The following is a 14,023-nucleotide window of genomic DNA, read 5'->3' as shown; positions in this document are numbered from 1 at the left end:
AGGATACCTGATCATATCCTGAAAATTTCATAACAGCCCAAACATACCTACAACTTTAAATCCCAAACCTTTTGCACACTTTGTCCAACACACATCATCCCAGTCAGAATAAGCAAGGTTAATCTGAACCTTATTTACCTTTACTTCTTTGGACATGGTCCATCTTGAATCCTGATCGTTTTAGAGACGGATCTTTTAATGTCTGAATGGGCATAAAAGGGCAGAAACTCATGGTGTGGTCACCATCCTCCTCTGACCTCAACCCTATTGAGAACCTTTGGAGTTTCCTCAAGCAGAAGATCTGAGGGTGGAATGCAGTTCATATCCAAACAGCAGCTCTGGGAAGGTTTTCTGACATCCTGCAAAGAAATTCAAGCAGAAACTTTCCACAAACTCACAAGTTCAATGGATGCAAGAATTGTGCAGGTGATGTCAAAGAAGGAGTCCTATGTTAACATGTAACTCGCTCTGTTAAGATGTTTTTGATTGAAATAGCTTTTGATTTTAGTACATGTTTGCAGTTCTTTATAATCCATAAAATGTTTAGAAAATCTGCTGTGCATAATTTGGAGCAGTGCATTTTGAGTTTATTTTTGAAAAAAATCCTGTTCTCATGGGGAGCTTTGTTCAGTAAAATTTGATTTATACTGTAATAGTTCATGACTTGAAAATTATACTGACCATCATTTGCATTGACCATTCAGGAAAATCTGAGAAAATATCACTTGCATAATAATTTGGATCACGGTGTACAATTGCGCAATTTGACATTTTGAAAATGAATTTGCTCAATGGAAACGAGCCAATTTCAAAAAAGTTTAGGCATTAGGATGAGGTGGTTTTTTTTGACCATATCAAGGTTATATTTATTTTGCAGAAGTGGAATGGAAACATTTTTTTGGCGTCACACAATCAGCAACAGCATGATGCCACGAAGACGACAGGAATTAGATGGACGATGACGGCGCGGCGGCATGTTTTCAATGGCATGAACCAACTTACTCATGTGATTTTAATTGCTCTACTTATTTAATGCAAACACCAAAACTGTGAAATTGTGTTTTTTTTGACATTTGTTACATGAGCTTGACTGGCAAGGTTTTGTGGCCATTAATTTAAGGAATCGCAACTCCATCCACACGCACTTTTACAAAACCAGACAGACAACTCGTAAAGGGGGGGGCAAATACAGCCATGCCGTTGGACTGAAAGTCTTTAATAACCAAAAGAATTCTCCATACAAAAGAATATGTACATTTGTTTAACTGTATAGCAGTTTATGGAAATGATATAACATTGTTCCTTTTTCTCTCTCAATGCAACATCTTACAGTCTCCACCTTACAGGATCTAAAACTTTTCATGGGCTGAAGGTGGCGGGTCCATCTTTGTCGTGGCAGATTATTCAGTCCGGCACCCTACATTGGATAACAATATTCATGTGCGACATTCAATATTATCAGGAAATAAATCTATGCATCGGTTTACATTTCACATATATTTGTAGAGACATAAATAAAGCAATAATTGAATACCAGTGCAGGAAAGCATTCGGAACAGGGAGACACGGGACTCAATCACAGACAACAGGATTTTGTTCAAAAAAACAGTTAGACAGGAGCCTGAGAGGGACATTCCAGAACACAGAATTACATTTAATCAACCGAATGTGAATGTAAACATCAGTGGACCAGATGTTGAGAATGGAATTCTTTATCAGAGAGTTTGTAAAATAAATCAACAACAAAGGAATAGACACAAAGGTGGATGAAAGAAAGAATCAATTGCACCGTTTCCCTGCCATTGGCTGTGAGGTCCCACCGTCCACCTGTGAAATTCCCGTTTAAAGCCTGAAGGAAAACCGAGTGTGTGCAGAGTGAGTGTCCCGTCGGCGGGCGGAGATCGGCGAGATGACTCCGCAACCGGCCGCCCAGTCGCAGCTTCCACCTCACTGTGGAACGGCAAAAATCCTGCTGTGCCCAAAGATCATTGGTGGGAGCGTCCTAACTGCGTACGTGTGACTGTCTGCATGCTGATGACTGTCTGACGCTCACTTATATCAGAGTCCAAAAGCTCCCTGCTGCACACATCCAGTGACATGCACCCTGAAATTATCATGTTCGTCAGGGGTGGAAGTGCTGGGACAGTAAGCTGGGAATGAAGACAAAACATTTGAAGACAATGTGCTGAAGATGCTCTCGGACTGCAGTAGGAAATGGATTTTTAACTGAAGTTGTAAAGGGTTGTGATGCTAATAATAGCCAGTAAAGATACAAGACGACTGTGGTCAATTTCCAATTTCAGGTTTTTGTAAGGCTTGCCTTGCTAATAACATTCAGATCTATAACAGAAAGCATTCTACTGACATCCAACCCACTGGGCTGACATTTGAAACACCATTAGGATGACTCGGTTTATTCCTGACCTGAGAGAGTTCCGAAAGTAGTACTTTACACTCAGCCTTCCTGTTATCTGCTGTAAGTCTTGCTCTCTCTCTCTCTTGCAGCCTGAGTCAAGCCCAGCACTGCAAAAACACAACGTCTTTACCAAGTATTTTTGGTCTAGTTTCTAGTGCAAATATGTTGGTACACTTAAAATAAATCAAAACCAACTAATAAGTAACTGTTCAGCAAGATATAGGAGCTTGTCTTAAGTAAATAATTCATTAATATGGATGAAAAAAGGACTACTTCCACCAGCAGATTAATTCACTTATATCATTGGAAAATGTCTTGGTGGAAGTGAACTAGTGCCAGTGGAGAGAGTACTTATTTTTTTAATTACCAATATTTAGGAACTACTTAAAACAAGCTTTTATATCTTGCTAAAAAGTTACTCGTATGTTGGGTTTGTCTTATTTCAAGTGTCCTAAAATATTTGCATTTGTTTTGACATTCTCCAACATGTCATAGAAAACTCAGATTTCTTTCAAAACTTATATCTGCTTCTCCTGACTTCATCTTAAACACCTCAATGACACTAAACTAGCAAACTTTTAATCTTCTTCTCACAGCAGGAACTTCCACACTGAAGAGTTTGGGTTAAGTTTGTAATTGTCAGAGCCAAACAAACTGACAATGACTAGATTCTGTTTCTCTGTGCATCTCTATTGGAAAACCAGATGAGTGGAAATGTCACCTGAGTGGTCCCATGTAATGTCTCGCGTAATTGTTGAATTCAGAAACTGATGTCAAACTTAGTAAATTAAAACACCTGATGAGCCGTTTCGGGCCATTTTTCTAAAGATGTATAGCTGCTGGAATCAAAACAAAAACACTTTCTGTCCCAGGACTTTCATTTGACTTTTCTAACTGGAAAGATTTCTGGGGGAAATGTCATTAATAAGTGCAAATCGGTTCATCCAGAACAACTGTTGCTCAGAACCACACTCCAGTCTTTTCAGTTCATCTCCCTGCCTTGTATCTGTTCAGACGATGTGCAAGTTTTACCAAGACTCCCTCTGGCCTTCTGCCCCACCCCGCACCACTCCATAAATCTCATTTGTCAGAGTTCTTGCGTGGCCGGCGGAAGCTGGACATGTTCTCGTTTAGTGCATAGATGCGCCTGTTGAACTCCTCAAAGCCTGCCACGTCCAGCTCACCCAGCACCTGTTCGTCGCACTCAACGGCTACCGCGTGATCCACGGGAACACAGTGGTAGTCTTCCAGCCGGGCCTCCTCTGTTAGCCCCAACCCCATCCCTAGCCCCGTGGCTTCTGTGCCCATGATCTCCTCAGCTTGCTCCACGGAGCAGTGCAGCTCCGGGACGAGGCCTAACGGCGCCTGACCTTTTGCCAGGGAGCCGTTCATTGCGCCTGTATGGTTACTGGAAACAGTTTCCTCTCCAACTTCCTGCACTACGGAGGAACTGGATGCCCCTGCGCTGCTGGCCAGCCGCTCCTCGGATTCTTTCTGTTTATCCGCTTCCCTCTCTATGCCAGCGGTTTTATTTTTCTCCTCTACCTCCGTGTGCCCACCCTGCTCCCCCTCCTCCTCCTCCTTGGCCGCTGCATGTGTGTTGAGGTGAGGTGAGGCCATGCTGGCATCAAGCGACGAGGACACATGTTTTGGTGCCGGTGAAGGTGGTGTCAGGTTAGCCGGAGGCCTCTCTTCCCCTGCGGCTGCCTTGTTGTTTGGGGAAGGCGTTGGCTTGTACTTGAGCTGTGCCTCGGCCTCCGAGCTCGCCCTCTTCCTCGGGCCTCGGTCCGGAGAACTGTTGTGGTGAGGGTAGCCCGTTTCTGAGGCGGCGGACACACCCAGCTGCGACTTGGAGGGCACTGGAATCGAGCTGGAGACGTGATGTCGGTCGCTGTAAGGAGCAAAGAAACAAACATGGTAATGAACAAGAAAATAAGATAAAACCATGGACATAATGCTTCTACGGATGGTAGAAAAGTCCATATGCAGTTCAGTACTTAAGTATCTACATTCAGCCCCCTTTACTCCAACACCCCTAAATAGCATCTACTTTGACGTCGACCTGACTTTGCGGCAAGTCGGAGATTCTGTGTGTGTCTGGGCAGAGAAAAGTTAGTTATAAATAGAACAATTTCGACATATTTTCATAACATTGGTTTTATGTGTTTTTGCATGGCTAAACCCACTGCTTCAATAAAGAGTTGCTGATGGCATATTGTTTTATTTTTGCTGCAGTATTTTGGCTTGTGTTTAAAGCTGCAGTATAACTTTTATAAAACAAATTTTGTTTTTTATTTTACATTTTTGTTAAAATCATCAATATGTCTCGACAATATAAGAAAGATAATCTGAGAAAATTTTTTTAACTCCTCTGCTTTCTCCCAGTGCTAACTGCAGAAATACACCACTAAGAAACAACCAATCAGAGCCAGAGGGAGGGTCTTTGCGTTGTCAATCATTCATGCAAATGCTGCTCACACCCTACCCTGGCTCTACCAACAGCAGATCCTGTCAAGAATGCTAAGGCTAGTTTGCATGGCCACCGCCGATGGTGGATAAAACCTCTTGGCTCTGATTGGTTGTTTCTGACTGGGAGCTGAGCATTTCTTCACACCGCAACAGTAGCATTAGGAGGAAGTGGAAGAGCTTAATTTTTTTCAGGTAGGAATACCTTCGTAAGGCACTGAAAGTTTTATTAAGGTACCCAGCTGGCAGAACAAAAGTGAGGTTTCCAGAGAGAGCCGATACTTATCAGCACCTCGGCAGCGCGGCTACTTTGCTTCTAATCCAGGGGGCAGCTGCAGCTCTTTGTAAATCACTCCACTTTACAGCATTCAGAAAGCATTTTTGCAGCCTCTAAGGCTTCACTCATGTTCTCTTGACTGGAAGAGCGCAGCAGGCGTCCACCAAAGTATGTCAGATATTTTCTTCCAAAACAGATAACAGGCTGGAGATCTGGGACACCCCGCCCATCCCCCAGACTGGAGTCATAAATCTATCTAAGTGGGGGCCTCACTGGCTCTTCTAATAGCCAAGGCCATGCACAATTCTCTGGTCTACTTAAGTGCTGCCTTCAATGTGACTCCATGCCACATTACACACGAACACGTGTTGGTTAAAAGGCTTGAGGACATGTCTCTGCTTGTTCAGTTGGACGTCCTGTCATAACAGATAAGTCTCCTGTCACCTGACATTTATCGAGGAAGAGTAGCTCGCAGACATCGGCGTCGAGAGCGCACGCTTTCAGGATCGGCTGGTCGGCCGTCTGACGGACGTTTTTACTACCAAGCACATGACGGCTTGTCAAACGGACCCCGAGCCTGACCCCGGCAGACACCCTGCTGAGGTGGTCCTGACCGGGTTCACAGGCAGGACGTCCAGCCGAAGACAGGAGACGCTCGCCTCGTGTTAAGAGAAACCAGTCAACTTCAAAGTGGGTATGTTGCAGTAAAATCAGAACCATCCGTAGAATAAGGTTGCAGTGCGGAGTGAGGATACAGCGAGGCATGGCTGACTGATGGGAAGGAAACAGATAAACATGCTGAGAAAGGTTCACCAGAGTTGGTGAAAGGGTTCCCCTATATGCGGACTGGGATTTCAGCAAAAACACGTCATATAGCGCACATCATTCGCCTACAAAGAGAGGCTTCAGTGCTCCTGCAAAAATTGTTAAAATGGAAATAGAGTTGTTTCTAAGCATCTCTAGACACAAAACACGAAGGCTGAAAAGAAAATGTAAAAAGATTTGTGTTGAAAATAATCATCTAATCTTCTTATTCAAGCCATATTAAGCCCTCTAAAGACCACCCTAAATATTGAAACTCTGTTTATTGGAAAACGAAGGAAAACACAGATTGGCTGAACCTCTAAGAGCCGAAATAAAGATAACCATAGATATTAGCTCCTGCAGAAGTGTCAAGACAGTTTTCTCTGAGCATCCATCCATCCATTTTCTAACACCCTTGTCCCAGGTGGTGCTTATCTCCAGCTAACGTTCCGGGTGAGAGGCGGGGTCACCCTGGACAGGTCGCCAGTCTGTTGCAGGGCAACACAGAGACAGACCGGACACACAACCATGCACACACACACTCACACCTAGGGAGAATTTAGAGAGACCAATTAACCAATTTTGGACTGTGGGAAGAAGAGTACCCGGAGAGAAACCACACGTGAACAGGGAGAACATGCAAACTCCATGCAGAAATACACCGTGCTGGGAATCGAACCCAGGACCTTCTTGCTGCAAGGCAACAGTGCTAAATTATTACAAGAGTAAAATCCAGTTTCATAACTTCTTTAGATGGTTTAACACAATCAAAGTCCTTCTTTTTTTTTCCAGGCACGTAGTGACATTACACAGCACTATCAAGTAACTATGTTACCTTCCGTTCTTATAAAAATGCTGCATATATCAAATATGACTTGAAAGAAATTTGACTTTGTGATTTAACATCTTGAAATTTGGCATCTGTCACTTTAAAAACTCATATTCTTTCTGAAACTCCACCTTCAGGAAGTTATCACAACATCGCTCCCCTAATTGACCCTTTAACCACTTTTATATCGGTGTTATGCGTCCGCGAAGACAGAGCTAGGTCCCCCCAGCATTTTGCATAGCTGAATGGTTGTCATGGGAGCTTATAGGATTTCTCAAACCTTTTATGAAAGAATCAAAAACATTGACATAAAACTCCAGATTTGTTTTTGATGAGGGAATAACATTATAAAATGACATAAAGCTAAAAAAAAAATATGATTTTCCCTTTAAAAACAGAATCAAAAAGTCTTAACTGACACAAAAACGTGATCGTGGCACCCAGAGGTCTGTGTCGCTTTGGGCAGTGAGCCATTTTTGCTCACATGAAAACCGGACACTGATAGTAGTGCAGTGTTGCGTTATTCCCTTTCAGTTCACGTGTCAAATTAAGAAGCGGTGAATGAGTAAGTGAGAAGACTGGGTGTGTCTGCGAGAGACCTGAGCCAGACAGATCTCTGGCCAGCCATAACATCTGCTGTTCCAAACCAGTTCAACAGTTATCCGGACGCCATGTTTTGTTCAAATGTGGCTAATTAGGCTACATGTGCAGGATAACAGTCCGCGTATGTGCAGATTAGGAGAGATGGAAACACGGAACAATGCCAAACAGTTCCTCAGAGTCGGGTAACTGTGATTCTTGGTCTGCTGTGTGACGGTTCAAGTATCACCGTTTCCTTTCTACAAGTAGGAACTATTTAAACAAGCATCTCCTTGGATAAATGAATAACTCAGAAGGTCAAACACATTTTTTTAAAGAGGGAATATTAGATTTTAGAGACAGAAAGTAGATCAATAACTTATTTTTTTTTACATAAAGAAATGATCAAACATTCAAGCACTCCCTTGAATCAATCCTTTTGTAATTTGCCTAAATTGAAAACAGAAAAGATTCGACCCGCTTCAGCAGTATTATGGAAGACTGCAGGATTTATTGAAATATTGTTCCAAAACTGCACACCAGAACTTGGAGGTTAAATGTTCTGTGCAACTTTTATATCTGTAAGAAATTGAAGAAGCAATGCAAAATCATCATGCATATATCGCTAGCTCCCTGGAAAAAAGTTCTGCTGATTTAGTAGAAGCAATAATTAGATGGGCCACATGATTCCTATGCCTAATTCATCACAGAAAACATCACACCAGTGATGACAGTTTTCATTGCAAAACTGTCAATATTCAGATAATGCCAAAAAAATAAAAATTTCACAATTGCGGTTTTGCCATTAAATAAGAAACGCGATCAAAAGCACACATGAGCAACACTATCATCATTCAACTACTTCTCGTCGTCGTCTTCGACGTTTGTTGATCATGTGACTCGTGTGATGCAAAAAAGTGGTTCCATTGCAGTTTTGCGAAATAAATCAATCTCGACATGGTCAAAAATATTTTTTTTGAAATGTTAAATTGCACAATTATGTGGTCACTAGAAACGCAGCTACTGAAGCAAGCATAGCCTTAATTCCTTCTAGCCTGCTCTCCTCCTTTCCTGCCGATGTCAAACCTGGCATCATTTCAAGAGGAAACAAGATTTCCAAGCCGTTCCGGCGGCCAACCCGCCCTCGACAGGTTCCACAGCATTATCCCCTGTTCATTCTGAATCCCGCTAAGAGCCAAACACTGAGGCCAAAGCAAACAAGAACAGATAAGATTTGGTGCTTTGAAGTGTCCTGGTGATATCCCTGCAGTACTGCAACAAAAAGCATGTTATGATTTCATCTGCACTGCGGTGGAAGCTAGTTTGGGGGTTTTCCTTTAATAGGGCAAGGATTACTGACGGTCAGGCCTTTGAAGATGGGGAATAACCACGGCACATCGGGGGCTGCGATTCTACCATCTGCTTTTTGGATTTGGACAGCATTTCAGAGCTTTAAAAGAGCTACCATTCCTCACAACAAAGAAGAGTAAAAAACTATCATGAGAGCAGTTAAACTCTTGGTTTAGTGAAGCAATGAAAATTGTAATGTTACCATAGTATACCCTGGTGTCCAGAGAGTTAATGTACCATCACAGCGATCCATAACAGAGAAAAAGAAACATTCCTGGTTTCACCCTTTAAATCAGCCATTATTAGGAATACAGAAAATGCACAACCACCTGTCAGGCTCAATGAACCTTGCAAATTGCTTATTTAATATATATATTTCAGCTTTTTATTTTTCTCCGTGCAATATGCAGTTATCCACATTTATCGGTGTTGAATCAGCCTGCCTCTGCACCTTTCCTCTGCCGTGTAAACAAAGCGTCGTTCAGGGAAACATGGTGAGCTGAGGACGCCGCGAACCTCCAGAAAACTCTCGGTGGATTCAGAGCATGTTGAAGCTCTAATCTCGCAGACTGTGCATCTTCACAATTAAAGCGGTTTTCTGGTACCGTCCCTGTCTGCCTCGGGGTAATAGATTCCCCATCTTTCCGCTGGTTCTTATCCTGTTCTGCCCGATCTTTTCGTCTTCAGCTAGCGTCTCTTTCTTTTGCCAGGTTATCTGTTTTGTGAGGCAACACGGTTTGGAAATGTATAAAGATAAGGTCAAAAACTTGCCAGAGGAGAGTTAAAAAAAACGAAACAAAAACAAACTTTTGAGCTCGTTCCATCAAAAACCGTCTCACTTGATTTGCGCACAAGATTCAAGATGATCCCAGCTCACTATCAGTGTTCGTCTCGGTGCGTTAAACGGAATCTCCCTGCAGAAAGGATGCATGCTGAAATACTTAGAAATACAGGGTTGGCTCTGTTTCCAAACCTGATTTGGAAGCAGCTCCCTCTCTCCCTTATGGGTTCATCCTTGTTTGGATGCGTGGAAAGAAGAAAAAGGTGGCACAGATGCAAAGGAAGCAGATTATACCATCTGTCACAGTAAAAGGGAAAAATTACCTGCAGCTGCCATTTAGTCTTTCTATTCATCCATATTTCATAAGATGGTCCCAAAGCGAGATACTGTATCTGAATTTATTCACCCCCCCAAACCAAACCGCTGGAGTTTATATGGAAAGGAAATGGTGCAACGGTGCGTGTTAAAAGAGTATCTTTCCTGAAAAAAAAGGAGAGGTCTGTGGGACAGGCACCATTTCCCCTGGAGACATGGGAGTCTGACTCTTTTCAAGACTCTCTGAATAATTTTTTCCAGGTTGAATGAAGGATGTGTTTCATTCACATCTACAACAAGAAGACTGAAAGAGTGTGATTAAATTTTTTTTAATATTGCTAAACCTAATTACTTCACATAAAGGTTAAAAGTTATGTCTTATTCAGAGTATCAGATTTAGTATTTTGCTTATCTAGTTCTAAGACGGTAATCCAACAAAAAAAGCATTAAAATGTTTTTTTGACCAAGAGAATACAGATTCCATAAATCTCAAACTAGTGTTGAGTTATTCAAACCAGATTGATCAGATTCTGAAAAGGAGATGCTCTTTAAATTGATAAAATAAGTAAATAAATAAACTGAATCGGCCATTTAGTCTAGCACAGCTAGGAAATGGAGAGCAGACACGTACCAGTGTATAGCATCAGTATTTTCACAGTGTTATCAAAAATTGACAGTATTTTTGTCATTGTCAATATGTTTTAGCAAAATTATTAAAAGGAAATGCAATCTTCCACTTCCCCCAGTGACAGAGCGTTCACGTGAACAGACTTAGTTTGAATATTTTGCAGCGTTTATACTGATCTGACATTTGAATAGAGCTGTGCAGACACATAGCTGCAACATGTATGTGTTTGGTTAATGTTCATACAAGGCATCTCACAGACTTTATTAACTGCTATGTAATGGTTACAGATGATGTCTTTAGATAGCTTAGTTCTCCTTTCTTTCCAGGAGTTGGGATCAGTGAAGCTAATTACACATTTCTACACAGTTTGCAGTGGCAGTCGAAACATTTTAAACCATAACCCATATGGAAAAATCAGAGACTAAAGCGGTGTTACTTTGATTTTACTGTATAAAGTCATATTCTGATCTCCAATGAGCGTTGGTCTGTATCCACAGATTACAGCAGCACTATTAGAGGACAAAGCGTTGTTCATTTTCAGGATACGTAATCTACATAAACGGTCCAGGTGTCGGAATAACAGTCGTAATGTATATAAAAACATGAATTAAAGGTTCAGAAAATTCAAAGTATGTAGCTTTTATAAAACTATGTTTAAAACTATCCCCCCGTCATGATGGTATGAAATGAGACAGATCTCCGTCTCCTGTCTGTGCTGCTGCAGCCATCAGAAGAAATACGACAGTCAAAAACAACCAATCAGAGGGGGTTGGTGAGCAGCGAGTGCAGAGAACATGGCTCCTTGATTTGATTGGTTGTTTGTTGTTAGCACTGGGAGAAGGAAGAGGAGCGCAGATTGTGTATCTCAAAGATTATATGTCTCATACCATGCTGTCACGACGTAGTGACAGTTTCAACAAACATGTAAGATAATTAATTTTTTAAATAAACATTACTGAAGCTTTAAGTTCTAGATAAAAAGCATTCAGAAACTTATGGTGGAAAGACCTTTATCAACACAAAATGGGCAATGCACTAAGTACTTCCTTTCTTTCTTCACAATAAGAGCCTCAGACACAGAAAGCAGAGGGGTTGAAGCGTAAAACACAAATGTTGGAGTGGTAATCGAATTTCATCCTGTCAGCTGGACAATGGACGCTCTTCAGACAGTGTTTTTACTCAGACACACAACAAAAAAAGAGAGTGATTGATATTTTCTACTTGAGTAAGACGGGACGGTACAGTGGAGAGTACATATTTCATTAGGTCAAAGTTCTCCTAACTTTGAATACCTTAAAAAATCATATATCATAGCAGGCAACAGAGTGTAACTTGATTGTGTAAAACATATGGTTGAGACCAGATGAAATACAGTTTCCATATGTTTAAGATGAAGGAGACTTCAATGCTCCAACTCACAGGAGCACAGCTGCTCCAACATGACAATAAAATCAATTTCAACACAGTTTTCAAATGTTTAAATATGCATATTGGCTGAACACTAGTTGGGTACGAAAGGAGAAGTGTTAAATGAGCTGCATCAGACGGAATACCAACGAGAAAAATCCTGGCACTGAGCGGTTTGGACAGCGCTGGTATTTGTCCATGTAGGGACTAAATGTGGGAAAAGCAGATCTGTGCCTTAACGTGATGCACCAGATGGTTTGTTTCACAGGACCATCTGGGAAACCCTCCATAGAAACTGTTTGGAAAAGGTCAGGCACCTTTGAAAATACTTAGCAAGTGACTGAATGTGGAATCTGTCAAAGTCAAAGGAGAAACTCAACTTATCCCACAAACTAAGGAAAGTCTAAAAACACTGGTCGGTGAACATGAGATCACGTGATGTTACTGTTTTGAACCGTCGAGTTTCTCTTGTGATTCTGATCTTTTCACTTCTCATTGCACCAAATTCTTCACTCAACACTCAAAAATCTAAAGTAACATTTTTCTAATATTAAAATAGATTGTAATGGTCCAAACATACTCTGCTGACAATGTTGCAGTCGGTGTTAGGCTTAGGCAAGGCGGAAGGAAGATGGAATAACTTAGGAGGACATAGGACTCCAGTAACATTCACTTTTTCTCTAACAGGCAATTTAGCCACATACCTTCAGGTTGATTAAAGCTAACGGAAAGAACGGACAACTATAAAAGTGAGATACTGAAAGGGAATAATTCATCACTGTGTACAGTCTCCTCCTGAAACAGTTAAGCCCAAAATTATTCAGATTTAGCTTTCATCTTTTTTTTTTTAACCACCATGTTTCTTTTGACTGGGAGTGTTGTTAACATTTTTGGAGCAGCCAAGCCATCAGCGAACAGAAGAATTTATGAACGAGTCGTTCAGTCCATGTTCCAAGTACTGAATTAACCTCAACAGCTGCCTCGCTTAGCTTGGAACTTCTCTCTGCGCAGTGGAGGATGGTTGCTTTTACCAGGCTATATATTCGACCAGAAATGGCCGTACCATTTCCTATTGGACGCAAAGTTCTTTGTTGAATGAAGATCAATATAAATCCAAATTCGTCAGGATTATTTTTGGCTTAATTGTGAATATGTCAGCTGTTTGCTTGGCGTAACAGTTTTACAGCAGTCTGGATCTGGTGGCTAAAGTACTGTTACACCACAAACCTCCATGTTTAAAATATTCCATCTACTCACACTCACACAAACACACACATGCATAGCTTAAGGGTTTTAGGAGCAATGCTTTCATCTCGTGTATCTTTGGGCCCTTCCATTTCCCATTACGCCGGGGGGCAGGGCTGTGCGGTAATGGAGAACTGATTTGGAAGCTCCGACTCTTCATGGCTTCTTTTCTTTCAAAACAAAAGATTATTCAATTAATGTGTGAAATACACATTTTCCCCTTTGCTGACCCTTGGAGAAGATCGGAGGATCAAAGACATCTTTGTCTTTTATAGGCCGAAGTCTGATTCATACCAACTCCTGGGTTTACTGGGGGTTACTTGCAGGTCAGGAGAAGACACACAGAGATCTGAGCAGTGATAATTGTGGAGGAAAGGAATATTACCGGTACACTAAGAGACACTAAGAGAAGGACTGGGGGTTTTTTTGCATGAGAACAATGTGATAAATCTTAGCTGCATGGAGATTAATTACTACATTGCACTTTAGTAGCCTGAAGGAAGCTGGACATGATTTGTAAGATGTAGGTAATTTATTTTACACTTTTAAGCAACAGGAGGATAGTAGAGATATTATTAAGGCAGATGGGTATCCAGTTTTTGCATGGCTGTAGTAGATTGCTTTAAGAAAACATAAATTAGATTAGCATGCTTTGGGAGGAAACGTTGTAAGAGTAATTCATTGCTAGGCAGAATAAAAAATAAAATGAACTGGTGACTGAATTTCAGAGATATTCCGATCACAGAAACAGAGAAAACTCCCTATTATACCTGAAGAAGTTTACATCAAGTTAATTCAGAAATAATACTTGGTGAAGAGATAAAAACAACTGTTTGGAGATGTAATATTGTTAGCCTAGAAAATATCTTAACATTTTTTTACTAATATATTTGTATCATATTCCAACTTAAACAGATTATTCCCCT

At 41.2% G+C, this 14,023-nt stretch overlaps 1 protein-coding gene across 1 annotated transcript in view; it reads right to left on the bottom strand.

Moving 5' to 3' along the window:
• Positions 1–1,173: 1,173 nt before the first annotated feature.
• Positions 1,174–14,023, bottom strand: part of uvrag (UV radiation resistance associated gene) — a 114,603-nt gene continuing 101,753 nt past the window's right edge. Inside the window, exon 15 of the mRNA XM_028031336.1 lies at positions 1,174–4,307. Coding sequence (XP_027887137.1) covers positions 3,497–4,307 — 811 coding nt within the window. The 3' untranslated portion in view covers positions 1,174–3,496. The remainder of the gene's footprint in view (positions 4,308–14,023) is intronic.

Source organism: Xiphophorus couchianus, chromosome 11 (genome assembly GCF_001444195.1).
Source record: "Xiphophorus couchianus chromosome 11, X_couchianus-1.0, whole genome shotgun sequence".
NCBI classification, from domain to species: domain Eukaryota; kingdom Metazoa; phylum Chordata; class Actinopteri; order Cyprinodontiformes; family Poeciliidae; genus Xiphophorus; species Xiphophorus couchianus.
This window is presented reverse-complemented; position numbering and strand designations above follow the sequence as displayed.